Source organism: Hippocampus zosterae, chromosome 18 (genome assembly GCF_025434085.1).
Source record: "Hippocampus zosterae strain Florida chromosome 18, ASM2543408v3, whole genome shotgun sequence".
NCBI lineage: Eukaryota > Metazoa > Chordata > Actinopteri > Syngnathiformes > Syngnathidae > Hippocampus > Hippocampus zosterae.
The window spans coordinates 4,596,071-4,612,203 of NC_067468.1; the positions used below are offsets into that span (position 1 = coordinate 4,596,071).

A 16,133-nucleotide genomic window follows, 5' to 3' on the forward strand; every position below is an offset into this window, starting at 1 on the left:
ACACAATTGAACTGAATTGAAAGCATGAGTCATGTATAGTGAGCTCATGTTCGGACGATAACCACAAGGTGGGTGCCCATCCGCAGAAAGGGAAAAAAAATGAAAATAAAAGCGCATATTAAAACCTGTTTTTCTTTTTCTGAACTGATCCCACAGTCAGCACATCAATCTGATAAAACACGTTCATTCTGCGTTTCTCATTTGTCTTGCATCAAAAGTCCAACTTTTCATTCACTGTCCATGTCACATACCGGATTTTGTTTGTTGATGGATAAGAAATGACGACACAGATGTGCATTTCGCATTTTCAAATCTGAATGCCACGTTAACATTTGCATGCTTGTACTAAGCAATCACAAAACGAGCTGTAACGTAAACTGTGAAATTCATAAAGTCAGGCGAAAGCTCATCACAGGCTCAAAAACACACTCCTTGAGTCAATGTAGTGCCTCTTAAAGAGAGCGTTTGTTCAACACCGCAGAGGTGGTGGCGGCCGTAACCCCTCCCCCCCCTCCTCCAACTTAATTACAGCAGAACAAGAGGAGACAGGGAGCATGTTGAGAGCTGGCTTAATTAATGTAGCAGTAAAAAGCGTCCCACCCTCTCCATGTCCTTTCTGCTGTTCAGCATTAGTTCCACTTCGGTGCTCTGCAAGCCATGGACAAATCGGGACTCTAATGATGGGACACACACTCGCCCCCTCAGCCCTTCTCGGGTCACTGACCGCCCTCCCTCCCTTTCCCCGGGGATGGCAGAGCAAGAAAGTCAACCAGTTAGACAAACATGTTCACCCGTTCAGTGCAGAAGGCAACCTTGCATATTGACTTCATTAACAAGCTCAAAACGGCGGCGCGCATGCATTCGTACCACAGCCACTCATTATTTCGATCAAACAACACAACCAAAAGCAAAATTGAAATTACGAATTTGAAAACCCAAGACAGGCTGGAAAAAATTTAGTGAAATTTTGCGTGTGCACAAATGGGCGCAAACAGTACTAAGCAGGACCAATCAAGACTTCATCCGCCAAAAGCACAAAATTGCACAGTCGTCAATTTTGTGCATTTTGGTAGTAATGGATAATTAAGATGTCCTTTATTTGTCCCACACTGGGGAAATTTACAGCCTCCAGCAGCAAGAATGTGTGTAGAAAGAAGAAAAAACAAACAAACACCGAAACAAACAATTAAGTCCAATATAAATACAAAATGGATATTTACAATTGTTTTTCACATCACACACATTACATCATTTAATTATTATTATTATTATTGTTGTTATTTTTATTCAGCATTTATATAAGCAAATCTATTCAGTGCAATGCCGTTCACCAAACTTGTGACAAATCACGATGGATAATTTCGCATCTTTACATTACATGTCTAAAAAAAGGCAAATGGATTCGCATCGCCGTGCCTGTGTAGACATTTTTGAAATGCCAGAAACAAAAATTTGCTTGATATACCGTCATCCACCAATGCGATTTTGGAGCTTCGGAAAGGGCTTCTGGGCTTCTGTGCATACTGTAGGTTCCTGCCCGCACCAGCCCACCCCAGATAAGTGATAGCAAAATCGATTCGTGGCTTTTGAAAAACACACTGCTTTTCATGAAATATTTTTAAAGTATGACAGATGTGGAATTTATGGGAGTGAAAATCCGGGAGTAGTAGCAGACATGTCGAAACCGAATGTCTTTAATGGCAGCTGGTTCCCACTCTGCTAACCAGACCCCTGTGAACAGAAAACACTGAAACGCATCATTATCACATCAGGTGATGCAGGCTTCGCTTTCCAGCATAAACTGAACGCGACGCAATGAACTGATACTCTTGAGACAATACGGCGGGGAGGATCATGTTCCAAATCAAGTGTAAACAAAAGGAATATCACATGGAATTAAGGTGTGAAAAGGTTCCGTCAGTGATCCGCGCCATCCTGACACTAACATAAAGGGTATAAATATTGTATGTAAAGAGAAAAAAAAAAAGACCCGTTTGAAGCCTTGGGAGGCGAGACGGTGGGGGAGATGGGAGGAGAAGCAGGTAATTACTGGTAGAGGTGCTTTTTGGCAAGTTGATTGTCGAAGTAGGAGGAGGATCAACCAAAAACTGCCGCCCTCTGTCTGCCTCCACAGATTCCGTGACGGGAACTTCAACCTCACATCCGAACGCACAGGCAGCACAAAAAGCCTTGACCCAAACGAGATGATGTCGTATTTTTAAAGTAGTTTTGCTCAGACTTTTGGGAAGTAAACCTCCACTCGTCTGACTGCTAATCCTGGTCAGGGGCACAGCTGCAGCCTGCCCCGAACTGACTTAGGCTGGAAGGCAGACGAAACCCTCGTGGATCACCGTTCGAATAAAGGGCAGCTGTAAACGGGCCACAGAATGGGAAATGTCTCCACAGCAGTTACCTTAAATTAGGCCAGCTCCGTTCAAATAGTTTGAAACGGTGCAACCAGTGATGTCGGTAACCAGCCATTTTAATGAATCTGCTGTGTTACTCTTTCCAGTTAAGTAATCAGACTCCACTTGCTCTTCACATTTGATAAAGTGTTGCTGCGCAGAATATATTTACTTCAATTTGACAGTATTATGTTTCCCCACTAAGGGCAGTGAAGGAAAACTGCCTCTTAAATAAATGGCATGTTTTGTGCATGCCACAAAACTCTTACCTCTGAAATACACGAGGATGCTTGATTTGATGAAACCCTCGAACTCAATAAAGGCGCTCAACCGAAAACCTGACGTTATTTGCATCTTGAACATAGTGAAGTCTGAGAGCATGATATCCCGTAAAGCACAGGTGTCAAAGTCAAGGCCCGGGGGCCAGATCTGGCCCGCTACATCATTTAATGCGGCCCGCGAAGGCAAATCAAACAAGGCAACTTCCATGATCCTTGCTAAAATATGGACCAAATTTCAAATTCTCATATGTAATAAATAAGAGATATTGTAAGCATTTTTTGGGGTGGCCCGGTAGTCCAGTGGTTAGCACGTCGGCTTCACAGTGCGGAGGCACCGGGTTCGATTCCAGCTCTGGCCTCCCTGTGTGGAGTTTGCATGTTCTCCCCGGGCCTGCGTGGGTTTTCTCTGGGTGCTCTGGTTTCCTCCCACATTCCAAAAACATGCGTGGCAGGCTAATTGAACACTCTAAATTGTCCCTAGGTGTGAGTGTGAGCGTGGATGGTTGTTCGTCTCCGTGTGCCCTGCGATTGGCTGGCAACCGGTTCAGGGTGTCCCCTGCCTACTGCCCAAAGATGGCTGGGATGGGATCCAGCACCCCCCGTGACCCTAGTAAGGGTCAAGTGGTTCGGAAGATGAATGAATGAATGTTCTTCTTGCCAAACACCTCATTACAGCAACTTAAACAATAGTTGAATAAATCGTTATTCTTGACTTCTTTATATGATTTCAGTCAGAATGGCCCTCCAAGGGAAACGGTAACTAAAATGTGGCCCGTGACAAAAATGGGTTTGACACCTATGCCGTAAAGTATGCGCCGTGCCACGTTTTCAGCATGTTGACAACGTACGTGTCCATACCGTACCACATAAGCAGTACTGCAGGAAGTGGAGTGTCATATACTGTAGCTTCGACAACAACACTTTGTACACCGTCTGGATTCTGGGTACACTTTTTGTAGCGGACCACCCACTGTTCTGGAGTTGAAGTGAATACCTGCAGCGAGGTCAGGATAATATTCTTTGCTCGACTGTGGGTGCTTAAAAAAAGGGGCGGAGTCTCTCTGGCCCATCTTGCTCTTTGATCCCAAGATGCCAACACGCTGCAAGGAAATGGGCCCAACAGAGGGCTGGAGAACATGCCACCAAGACTGTTCCCACTCCCCATCGGCCCCGTTCCCTCCAAATTTGGAAAAAAAACCCTGAAATTGTACCTAACAATATGCTCACACGCCCTCGCCACCACCCTCCCCTACTTGATTAGAATTAGAATCACATCTGGCACCATGTTCTGTCCCTCATTACGGCTGAATCTCATTACAAGCCGCTCCCGCGGGAGGTAGCACGGCAGGTTTTTAAGCACACTTTTCACTTTCTTCCTGCCTCTTGCTCATCTCATCTGCCTCGCAGTTTCTTCTATTCTGCGTTTACATTAGCGGAAGTCCTCATCTGAAAGAATGACTGAGCACCGCCGCCCTCCTACTCCTCCTCCCAAAGCATGGAAATTGTTTTACGCTGCCAATTAAAGTAGATACGCGATGATTTTTTTTTTTCCAAGACTATGTTTTATTCAGAATGTATTATTTGTTGCACTCAAAAAAAAAGTATAATATGACTAAAATAGGTCTAGCGGTAAGTAAGTTCCACTTACTTGCAATAAAACTACACCAAAGGTTTAGAAATACAGGAGAAATGTGTGAGTGTGTGTGTGTGTTGGCGGAACGAGGCAACTTATTTATGGTGCCCTCCAGTTCTACTGAATAATGAAAGCCTCCAGATATAACCACATTTCAAACTTGCCTTTGTATCCTTGTACAATGAGTGTCTGAGTGGGATTTTTTTTGGGGTGCTAGCAAGTTTTGAGTCCACATTTGACCTCATTAAAATACTAATTCAAAGCCTCGGCAGCTTCATTTACAGGCTCCGCTGGTGACAAAATACAAGCGTCACTATATCTTCAAAGACTTTTATTTCCAATTTGAAGACATAAATATCAACATGATATAATTAAGAGTCGCGTTGAAGTGATTGTAAACCGGAGGCGTTTTTTTTTGCGGGAAGGCGCCGATAGCGCCGCGGTCGCTCATCTCTAGATCATTGGCGAGTCGCAGAGCGGGCACGACGTCTGCAGTATCTTCTTTATCCACTGTGGGTCTGGGGGGGAACAAATTAACAATACAATATTTTTAAAAAAAGCTACCTTAGAACAAAACTGAACAAAACCTTTCCACCTGTATCAGGCAGTTCTACGATGTCGGTGACATTTGTCAAACGCGTTTCTTCGGTACACAGCCAACCACCACTAAATATGTGGCTTTGATTGGTGGCTTTAATTTAGTGATGTGTTTATTTACTGTATTAAATAAAAGGTTACTTACTGAGAATTTGGAAATAAAGAATACATTTCAACCATTATTTTATGAAAGCGATTTTGGATGATTCAGAGCCACGTTTTTAAACTCAAGAATGTGCCCCTTGCATAGACGTTTTCACAGCCCTAATATAGAATTCGAATCCATGTCTACTTCAAGAAAACTTGCTTGAAATGGTCCCCGATTTGATGTTTTGAGTTCTGAGTGTAAGCCGAGACCCAAGTGAATTTATTTGTACGAGGGTCATTCAATAAATAAGGTGAATTTTTCAGTATAAAGACTTCGAATACACATAGAAGCTTACTTTTTTTTTTCTTCTTCAAACTAGTCTTTCAGCACTGTCACAGACGTTTCCCATCTGTGCACAAGCTTCCATATTCCCGCAGCGTCAAAATCTTTGGACTGATGTCCCAGCCAGTCGCTCACAACACTTTTGACTTCATCGTCACTTTCAAACTTGGTGCCAACTACTGCAAACTGCTGAGGCAGGTCAAGAAAGACAGAAAGAACAAACGCAGCGGTCATCAGTAAGAAGGAGTCATTTTACATCATGACAACGCAAGGCCTCACACAGCAGCCCAAACGGTGCAGACCATCCGCAAGCTGGGCTGGGAACTGCTCCCTCATCTCCCTCACAGCCCACATCTCGGGCCTTAAGACTTTCACCTGTTTGGTCCCTCAAAAGCGTTCATGAGAGACATCAAGTTTGAAAGTGACGCTGAAGTCACGAGTGTTGTGAGCGACTGGCTCGAGACATCAGTCCAAAGATTTTTACGCTGAGAGAATATGGAAGCTTGTGCACAGATGGGGAAAAGTGTGTCACAGTGCTGGGAGACGACGTTGAAGAAAGAAAGAAAAAAAAAAGGAAGCTTCTGTCTATCCAAAAAAAAAAAATCACCTTATATATTGAATGACCCTCGTACCTGCAGCACAATGCCTGTTTGTGAGATTTAAAGGCCGCCGCTAACTGGTGAGCATAAGCTCTTCCTCCCTTGTATTTTCATCTAATTGGCAGAACTTCATCACATGCCTTCTGGGTGTTGTAAAATGTGAATTTGTGATCATACCGACATCAAAACGTGAAACATCTGGGACAAAGCTTGTTTTGTGGTGCTGTCAAGAGGGATCAGGAGCATCATTTTCTCATTTTGCCCCCGATGCACACATACCTACGTAACGCTCAATCAGTTCGGAGCATGGGAGCAGTAGAGGGGTCTCCAAGGAGGGTGGTCGGTCCCAGTGCAAAATTTTGGGCCATACACAGTTTCAAAAGAGAAAAAACAAACAAACAAATGCAAAAGTGGTAGTTCTAATTTTTGAGTTGTGGATGACTGATCAGTATCGTCATCGCCGATACAGTTTTTTTGTTTTATTTTTAAATCTGAATTTCCACCAGGTCCTAATTTTTGAGTTGCTGCGGTTTCCTTAAAAGCATCAGATGGCAGGCAGTTAGAAACCCAAAAGAAATAGGACAGGACGAGCGGCTAACCTTCGTGCTGTGGCATTCCGGAGATGCTATCCTGCAAGAGGCAGCGTCTGAAAGTCAGAGACTGGCACGCCTGATAGGAAAGCACACACCTAGACGAGATCCAGATTCAGAAAGTTGAAGCAATGAATTGGCCGCATGTGCAAATCAAAAAGAGGGGTCTTAATTGCGGGGTCACAAAAGTGTCAAACGTTGGGTGCGGGCTGGCCTACCTGAGCCACATGTGACCGTTTTGGCACACCGCTTGCTTGTGGTCGGTGAAGGACAGCACCTCTTGACACAAGCTGCAGCACTCCGGGAACGTTTGCTTGTTCATCTTTTTCTTGATGTGACCAATCAGGACCTAAGAGACAAACATATGGACACGTTGAATCCAAGAGCCCTACGAGTGAGATGAACTTTCCGTTTACTTTGAAGTGCAAGAGGACGAGGTGGTCATGATTTCATGTACTGAACAGTTCGATCAGCGAACAGCATTAAATAAGAGATTTTCATTAGCTCAAACGTATCTGGAAGCAGTCAGTACCACGCACCCTTATCGGTCAGCACAAAAAAAAAAAAAAACCTACCCATCCGGTCTGCTATAAACATCTTTAAGCTGTTTTTGAATATATTTATATGATATAAATCTGCCAAACCTCTGCTTGTTGTGAGGCGAGTTATGTCAGCTGCCCTACATCACTCTGATCTCAAGTTTACGTTCGCAAAGTAAGAAAAAGGAAAAAAAAAAGCCAACACTGTACACGATTCGTATCTTGAAAAAAAAAGTGTACCGGTAAATCAGGTCAGTAATCACAGGTCTCAAAGTGCCACTGGATTTGTGTTAATTAAAACACGTTACTTGCGTGTGAACTTAATGAATGGAAACAATTGACCTCCCCCACAACACCCCAAAAAAGTTGTAGGAATTGGTAGTGACCAAATTTGTGCAAAATACGTCTCAAACGTATGAACAATTTTGACTTTGACCATCATTTGGAAACTGTGGATGGCTGATCAGTAGCGGTAGTGTTCCATTGCGATATGTTATCGCTGATACCGTTCAAAAGAATACATATATTTTTTTGCTGAATTCGCACCAACCTGCACCAGTACTTTTGGGGGACGGGGGGGACGGGGGTCATGAAACTAGTTACCCACCAGTATGTTTTGATGCAGAATGCAGAGGGCAGAGGTCATGAAGCATCACAGAGGACGATTAATGAATTTGGATTCAAGATTGATTTCCAAAAATGACAAGAACAAAAATAAATAAATAACTAAAGTTCAATGTTTGCAACTTGATGGACAGGGGTCGGCAACCCAAAATGTTGAAAGAGCCATAAGGACAAAAAAAAAGCCGCAAAAAAATAAAAGCCTTCTAAGAAAACATACAATGAAGGAAACAAACCCATGCTGTACGTATGTGGGAGACTGAACTGTCTCAGAATTGTTTCTGTTATTCATTCCTTTGTTGCGTGTTCACAAACGCCCCCATAGAATGTATTTTGTGAGTTCCTTGCTTGATTGTCTGTTTTGGTGCATTATTTTCGCTTTTCTTAATGTCATTGAAGTGATAATGAATTTCCGTTTTTCGGAAGCTGTCTTTGAACGCCTCTCGAGTCGAAAGAGAGCAGAGAAGAAGGCACGGAGTCGCACGCAGATGTCTCCGTGTTTGTCGAGACTGTTAAAAGCGTCAATAAAGTGTACGTTTTAAAAACCAACACCACAGCTCTCCTTTTTCAGAGCCACAACATGTATCTATATCTATTTGAGCTATATTAGCCTTCTATCCAAATCTTTTTCCATTTTCAAACATATTTTATAAAGCTCCAGGGAGCCACTAGGTGTCGCTAAAGGGCCGCATGCGGCTCTGGAGCCGCGGGTTGCCGACCGGCGCACTAGGACATCTCACTTCATCCATCACAACAAAAGGCGCAACGGCGTGTCAGCGCCGTTCATTTGTCGGAAGACGGTGAAGAGGGTGTTACCTCTGCATTTTTGTCATCGGAGACCTTCAAGAGGTGCTCAGCCAGGCCGCTGGTGGGAATGCACGTCTTCTGCGTTATGTGCGTGTTGAGGTAGACCTCCCCAAGCAACTTCTTCATGTTCTCTCTCACAAGGTGGCTCTCCACCAAACGCATCCCCGCCCGCACCTGCTCGACCTGCTGGTCCGGATTGGCTTCGCCGATAACGTGGCACTCGCCGGCCAAATCGTTGTCCTCTTCACCGTCCTGGTCCTGCATGAGTGCACCGCAGAGCTCTCGAGAGGGTTTCCAGTGGCGGACTGTCTGCGGCGTCTGAAGGGACTGGTGCAGAAAACGAAGCAAAAACAGCTTCAAGCGCCAGAGGTAAGGGGAGTCTACTTCTCGGATCTTCTGCTCAAGCTCCTGCTGCAAGGCTTGAGGAATACTTTTGTTCTTTAAGACGTTCCACCTCACAAGGTCCAGCAGGTCGGCCTCCTTGTACAGGTTCTCGGTGGGGGATTTGAGCAGAAGCCCGGCTGCCGTTTCTGGCAATTTCAATGCGAGAAAGTGCACGTGGTAGTTGCTGAGAATTGGGTGAAATGAGTCGACCAAACGTTGCGTGCTGACCAGCGCGAGATACGCTTCGTTGGGGCTCACCGCAATCCCATACAGACGTCGGTTCGTCAAACCTTCGGGGCACAACATCTCCTCTTGTTGGAAAGTCAAAGTCCTTTCTGTGAATTTGGGCGTCAGCTTCTTGATCCAGCCGTCGGAGGAGCACGCGTACACGACGCCGTGCCGGCTGACGGCGAGCGACACCACGGGGAGGGAGTAGAGGCCCGCCACGTGAGAGATGTTCACGTTGAGTCCGGCTGGCGAAATCGTGAGCAAACACCAGAGGACGTAGCAACCGCGAGACGCCGCGATGAGGCTGCATCTCGTTTTGTGAAGCGGGTGGACCAACGGGACGCATTTGATGTTCTCCGCCGCCATCCGGTCGCAATCCTTCCAGAGGACGACGGGGTGTCGCAGGGTGAAGTAACCTTTGACCCCCGCCAAGCTGACCGGCATGATCGTCACGGGGCCCAACTCGCTGCCGACGATCAAGCCGCTCATTCGCCGCTCGGCGTGTTCATATTCCCACCAGGCCAAATCGCTGGGAGAGCTCACACCTGACGCGATGGCGTCGTAAAAAACAACATCGGCGCCGCTCTCAAAGGGCAGCGGAAACTTCCACAAAACTAGGTCGCCGTTTTCCATCAGGACGGCGAGGAGGACCATCTTCGCATGAACGCACGAGTTGTCGGGCTGCACCTGTTTGAGCGTGTAAACGCCGGACCACTCCATCCTCACAGGGGTCTGCATTTGGTAGCGCCGCTGCAGCTCCTCCAAGTCCAACAGGTTTTTCTCAGGCGGCTTGGCATCCATTTGGGCGTAGCCTCGTTCTTGTAGCATCTCGCCATATTTAGCGCCGAGATCGACCAGCGTGGTCCAGCCGAGACGCTGGTGGCTGTGATGGACGGTGAGTCTGTGGTCAAGAGTTAGGCAGGCTAGCAAGCAGCGCCCGCTGGAATCGCAACCAAGAGGCGACCAACTGGCGTATTTCATTCCTTTGTGGACTCCTCCCAGGGGATTAATCACTCGATCCAGTTGAAACTCTTGCTTGGTGGGCAGGTCGGAGTGTGCGCTAAAGTGCTTCATGGCCTTCCTCTGCTCTGTTGGGGCTCCAACCTATACATTTAACATACACACACAAAACAATTACAAGAAGAAATCCAAAGGTCATCAGCAAACTCTGCATTCTCAAATTGCATTCACCAGTCAAGGATCTGTCCTTGTTATTCGCTTGAGTGTGTATTTTTCTGACAACCAATGCCCACATCAGATGACAGGATTTTGAGCCAACAGACAAATGTCGTGTCTCGTAGACGATTTTGAGTTGCCTTGTTTGTTCGTGAGGCACCAAGAGTGCCCTCCGGTTTATGACGAGAACCCTCCTCTGCAACACTCCAACTGCAAAGCTAGTAGCTGATGAGCAAACATGGTGTCATTCAACAAATTTGTTACTTCGAGCTCCTTTGGGAGAATCCATACCGCCCTCTCGCCACCATTCGGGAGCAGCTCCATAGTCCTTTTCTTTTTTTTTTTTTTTAATAATTCTTTTGACTTTTCTGAGCAGAAAACAAAACGTACATGCATGTAATGCCTCTGTATACAAGACTTTGACAGCCGCCAGCCCCGCGCCAGTGCACTGAATCTTGTCATTAGTACGCGACAATCGGGCAGCATCTGGTCAGTGACGGACTTCGTCGTGTGACATGATATGCATATGAAAGACAAAATGTCATGTAGTTTGAAAAGACCATAAGTTTTAGTTACTACATTTGAACACTATTCTCCTTACTCCGTCAAAAGAGGTCTGCTATTCTTTTTAAACCTCCACAGAATACGTAACTCAGGGATGAGCAACTGGTGGCACCCGACCACACTCTGAGTGCCCCCAAAAACGAAAAACAAAACAAACGCCAGCATGTAGAAAAAGCAAGGCAAGGTAGTTTTATTTCTATAGCACACTTGAAACTCAAATCTTCACACAAGCAAAGACACTTACAAGCAGGTACAAACAGAGACAATAAAAGTACCTTCCAAAAATAACCGGAATGTATATCGACACCATTTAAACACGTTAACAGAAAAGTAAAGAAATACAAGTACTGGTACTAGCTTTCTGAAATAACTTCAAGAAAAAAAATATTTTTAAAAAAGGACTTTAATCGAAAGTATGGGGAAAAGCAACGTTTTTAACCAGGATGAAAAAGCATTTATATTCTGGGCTGACTTCACTTTTGATGGCAGTTTCTTCCTTCATTCCTTTTGTGTGCCGCATAATAGTTACTCTTGTGTAATAAAACTTGCTCATCTGGAAAAAACACAAATACAATACAGTCTCTACTACCTTTAGCAAATGTAGCTTTTTTTTAATGCGACACAACATTACAAAAGCTATGAGAAGACGTTTTGATGGCATAAAAACCTCATCCAACGAAAACCGTCTTTGTTCTTACTATGAGCACATTTATCAAAATGGGTATATGCTGAAATTAGCAGCAACAAGTCATATTTATTTGGGGATTCAGGTTTATTTCAGAGGCTGCACGTGTTTGCCTTAATGAAAAATAGGTGCTTCGTTTTTCTCCCCACACGTGTACTCGTCTTTACATGACAAAAGTAGATTATTTGAGCTACGGCTGACTGTAGTCAAACTTTGTAGACGTTTTTGAGCCCGTTCCCCTCGTGTTTTAAGCGATCAAAGTAAAAGCATAATTACCCGCATTTCGGAAGTTTTGGGGGGTACGGGAATTGAAGTCCTGTTGAATATCAGGTCATGTTTTCTGCTATGAATGTCGCAAACGAGCTCCATGACTGCCAAGGAGCTGGCGGTACACACTGCTAGCCGGTGATCCTGCGACCAAACAAGCGACTGGGTGCCGCTCAGCGGGGACAAGAGCGAGACTGCCGGATCGCGTTTTACCGGCACGTCCCGCGTACTTGCGACACTATCCTCGGCGGATTTTAAATCCATCTGAATCAGGTCAATTGTGGGCTGAGTATCTGCAACATGAGCAGGATCAGCGGGGGCCGCCATATTTGTTGTTTTGGGGGAATGGCGTCACCATTGACGTCATTTCCTCGTTTTCCCCAAATATTAAATAACTAATTTTTGTACATTTTGTATATTTATTTTACGTTGCCTATTGGTTTGGCGTCTACACTTTTTTGTTTTTTGCTTGTAATTAGATTAAGATTAATTATCTGGTTATAATATAAATTCTTGCATTTTTTTTAAGTGCACTTACAACCATGCTGTCCTAAGTGCATTTAAAACTCATTCAGTACCAGCCAATGTTAAACCAGGTCTGAAAAGACATATAAAAACGTCTTTGGGAGTGAATGAGTTTTAAAATGCAAATGCAACGCAAACTAATGTGCAGTGGATAAAAAATAGCCTGCCATTTTAATGACTCACAATGCCTTTTACTTGCCATAGTGTGATGTGAAGCTGGACATCTTGCATCGCTGCTCGGGCTGTCTAATACTAGACTGTACATTCATTTATCTGTAGCGTTTCACGTTTTATGTCGCCATGGAGAAAATGCAACATGGTAGAAACGCTCCATGCACATTTCATCTGTATAAATGTGATTATAAATTTTCTCAAATATGGTATATCTCCGAATGCATCTGCATCATGTTGTCCGACCCATGAACACATTTGAAAATCTGCTTCAAAATGTAAACCTAACCTCTCTAAATGGCACTGAGATAATATACTCTGAAAGGTCAATGTAAACAGTTAAATTTGGTCTTTGTGAGGCTTGAATTCCTTTGTACGGGGGGGTGTAGACTTTGATGTGTCCACCATTTAGTGTCATCTCGAGTTTTTCATGTTCAAGCTGGAACATTCATAGCCCTCTAACACTGCTCGCTAACGAGAATAATACAACTGAAAATATGAGGAGGGGGTGGGGGTTGGGGGAGTGCCGATTGGCACAGATCCTCAGCTCAAAGTAAGATTATAAAAAACACACACAGATTGTTCATCAAATTGAGAACGAGTGAAGAGTCCGCCGATATATTACCCAAGGATGCTGGAAATATGGATGCTACAAACTCAGAAACATGCTGAAAGTCCACTGAATGACAAGTAAAAGAGACTACACTAAGCCTAAACCTAAACACTGCCCGTATGTTATTCGTTTTTATTTGCCGGCATGATCTATTTGCATTTGTTTCCCAAAGTTGCACTGTTTGAGAGATCAAGGCTGCCAGAAAACAATATGACTTGCTAGATCAAATATTCACTACCGTGATTCCTATGTAGGTTTTAATTTGCGATGGGCTTTCAAAAATAGACTTTTCATTCATAACCTTGGGAGAGAACCAAGCTTCAAACAAAACAGGCCAATTGAAAATGCCTGCCCAGGTTTTATCCAGCCCTTCCCAGATGGTTTTGTGAGGAGAAAGGTTGTAAACAGACAATTCATTTTATGTCACAGCTGTCATACCTGAGTATGCGTCGAATACCTCAGATAAATATTCACAATAACTGTTGGCGAGTACCGGTACATCTTGCAGCCATAAACAGAAGTGGTAATCAACCGTGAGAGGGAAGACAAACGTGGAGGGCGACGCCTTCATGTGTCTCTGCAAGGAAGAAAAGGTGTAGGCGCTTTAATGTGAAAATGTAAAACAGATGTATCGTTTTTATGCACAAGGTGATTATTGTGGAGTTTTGACCCGTCAGCTGTCACAGCCGGCGCTGATCAAATGGGGAGAACACGTGCCTGATCTCTGAGACGATGTCCTTTTGAACTCATCACTCCACTTGAATGCCAATCACATTCCGCCGCGGAGGGCCTGTTTTGCAAAAGGTTTGCGCGTGGAAAGGCGGGCGTAAATGTGATTACTCATGCCAACACTTGTGGCAGCCGATGTATCTGCCAACTGTGCAAAATTGCCATGCGGTGTCATTTTGCTTCAAGGAGGATTATATTTGTTTTTAGCAGACATAATTGCAAATGCAAATACGATTGGTGGACGGGATTTGGGTTGCGAGCCAGAACTCTTGATCTTGATTTTTGTAGAAACATGCCCCCCTGCCCCCCACAAAAAATGCAACTTACGCTCCGGTATATCTCTTGATTTACCCCCTCTGCATGATTGTTTTTTTTTTTTTGACTGGTGCGACTTCGCAGTAACTTAGAGTTTGAACTCCTTTAGTGCAGGGGTGCCCATTATGTCGATCGCGATCGACCGGTAGCTCGCAGACTGGTCTCAACTCGATTGCGAGGGGTGTAGAGGGAAATAGGAGAAAAAATATATTTGTGTGTCTGTGTGCATTATTAATATATATTTGGTTGGTTGATCGAAGAGTAGATCTTTGGTCGGAAAAGGTCGGGCACCCCTGGTTTAGTGTGATGTGAAAAGGGTGTTCAAAACACAAAGGCTAGGCGGTTGCTTTTGCACTGTAGTGAATCCCGCCGTAGCATTATTTATTCACCAAAACCAGCAAAATGCAGATAGTCTGTGAGCAAAGGCTAACGTGCACCATTTTGGTTGGCAATAATACGATGTATGTATGGGCTTTTCTATAATGGTGCATTGACCTTAAGACTGTGTCTGGAAATGTCACATGACAACATTTTTGTTTGTTTCATGACTTCAACAGAGCCCTGATCCGGCCGAACAATATAGCTTTGGACAGCGTGTCAAGGACTTGCACATTCTTGTTTTAATTAAATGAGATTAGATGAAACTTTAATGATCTCCACTGGGAAATTTGCTAATCTACATGACGCATCCGTTCAAAGAGGCGGGGTCTATCCTGAAAATGTCCATTGTGACATAGTCATCACTTTGTGAAGTAAAAAGCTAACAGATTCCATCCCTGGAAGGCATGACATCTGTCACTTGATTCCTCTGCTGTCAGTCAGCGCAGATGACAAATCATTCACTGTCTTTTTGCTGTGTTAATTAATACAAATAGCAACAGTGATTAGTACATGACTCGAGCATTAATCAGAATGCTTGATGTGACGAGTTAGCAGATGTTCCTGGACAGGTCAGGGGTCAAACTGCACGCAGAGCCAAAGTGTCGCGGCAGACATTTGTTACAGCGCGCAACGCGAACGCTGTCTGACTCGACGGGATTTCAGCAGACACAGTTATTTGTCACAAAACAAATGGTTACAAATCTGTAAGACAAATATAGAATAGCACGCCCACTATGTTTTAATGGCCCATCTTTCTGTCTTTTGTTTCAATAATCGAAATGAATACATGAAAGGCGACCACGGCGCGTTTCATTGTTAATGAAGCGTGTCGTGAATGAATATTTCACACACCTGCTGTGTGTCTTTGCCGGGAGGTTGACTGGGGAACCAAATCCCAGTTTGCCATGTATGAATGTTGGATTAAACATTCATCAAATGCTGTCACAAAACTTTATCCTCGCCTTTCCAGCCACACAGAAACACATACACGCAGGCCGGAGAAAACCGGCTGATTGAAACAGAAAATCGGAAAATCATCCGCGGAGTAGCGGCCACTCAAGTCATGACCGAAGGTATAATGCGGATTTGTGGATACAGATGAGGTTGCTCAGGTCAGTCCCATTGCATATCTAACTGCATGCTTGCGATGACCGGGGGGGAGGGGGCGGGGGGGGGGGGTTCTTCATCAACCTCACTCGAGCACCTCCTCTGCTGTGGGCTGCCTCCAAGTGGCATCGGAGCCGCTTACAAGTATCTTGCGTGGAAGCCCGCAGGGACGTTTTGATGCGTGCTTCATCATACATGTTTTAATCACTCAGTCTCTCAGACATGTCCCGCTAGGGCGCCGCTGCAGCACATTACCCCCAACACAGAATTAGCACTAGAATCATGATGATGATAATGACATGCATTTGGAGCCTATTGGCGCATATTTTTATTATTTATTTTTTTTTTGGAGGGGAGATTAGATTAGCAGAGATGTAGTCCCGGGATGAGCCTCTGCGTGCCGGTTCATGGCCATCCGCGCTCCGGCGACCCGGGGGAGCCCGGCGGGTCGCCACGTCAGAGATTCGCGGTGCAAGAAGTCCATTC

At 44.7% G+C, this 16,133-nt stretch overlaps 1 protein-coding gene and 1 long non-coding RNA gene across 5 annotated transcripts; one reads left to right on the top strand and one right to left on the bottom strand.

Annotated features, from left to right (window-relative positions):
- Positions 1 to 4,635: 4,635 nt before the first annotated feature.
- Positions 4,636 to 12,144, bottom strand: gtf3c4 (general transcription factor IIIC, polypeptide 4). 4 transcript variants are annotated; one of them, XM_052050208.1, is made up of 6 exons: positions 11,816 to 11,965; positions 11,332 to 11,407; positions 8,512 to 10,218; positions 6,754 to 6,884; positions 6,545 to 6,633; positions 4,636 to 4,837 (listed from the first exon to the last, which is right to left on the bottom strand). In XM_052050208.1, the coding sequence occupies exons 3-6, from the start codon at positions 10,186 to 10,188 to the stop codon at positions 4,773 to 4,775; spliced, it is 1,962 nt and encodes a 653-aa protein (XP_051906168.1). In that variant the 5' UTR covers positions 10,189 to 10,218; positions 11,332 to 11,407; positions 11,816 to 11,965; the 3' UTR covers positions 4,636 to 4,772. The 4 variants fall into 4 exon arrangements, with proteins under 4 accessions (XP_051906168.1, XP_051906166.1, XP_051906165.1 ...); XM_052050206.1 differs by having other exon boundaries at positions 10,681 to 11,407; XM_052050205.1 differs by lacking the exon at positions 11,332 to 11,407 and having other exon boundaries at positions 11,816 to 12,144.
- On the top strand, positions 5,297 to 5,723 carry LOC127590778 (uncharacterized). Its single transcript, XR_007959764.1, has 2 exons — positions 5,297 to 5,515; positions 5,633 to 5,723. It is a non-coding gene; the product is annotated as an uncharacterized LOC127590778 (long non-coding RNA).
- Positions 12,145 to 16,133: the final 3,989 nt, after the last annotated feature.

Bases quoted from the DNA above. Each gene is read 5' to 3' on its own strand.
- gtf3c4 (XM_052050205.1), bottom strand. From the start codon at position 12,133: ATGGCGGCCCCCGCTGATCCTGCTCATGTTGCAGATACTCAGCCCACA. The intron at 10,219-11,815 runs GTAATTATGCTT...TTAAATGTATAG, and splicing joins CCAAAACTTCCGAAATGCGG to GTTGGAGCCCCAACAGAGCA. The intron at 6,634-6,753 runs GTAGGCCAGCCC...GATCTCGTCTAG, and splicing joins AACGGTCACATGTGGCTCAG to GTGTGTGCTTTCCTATCAGG.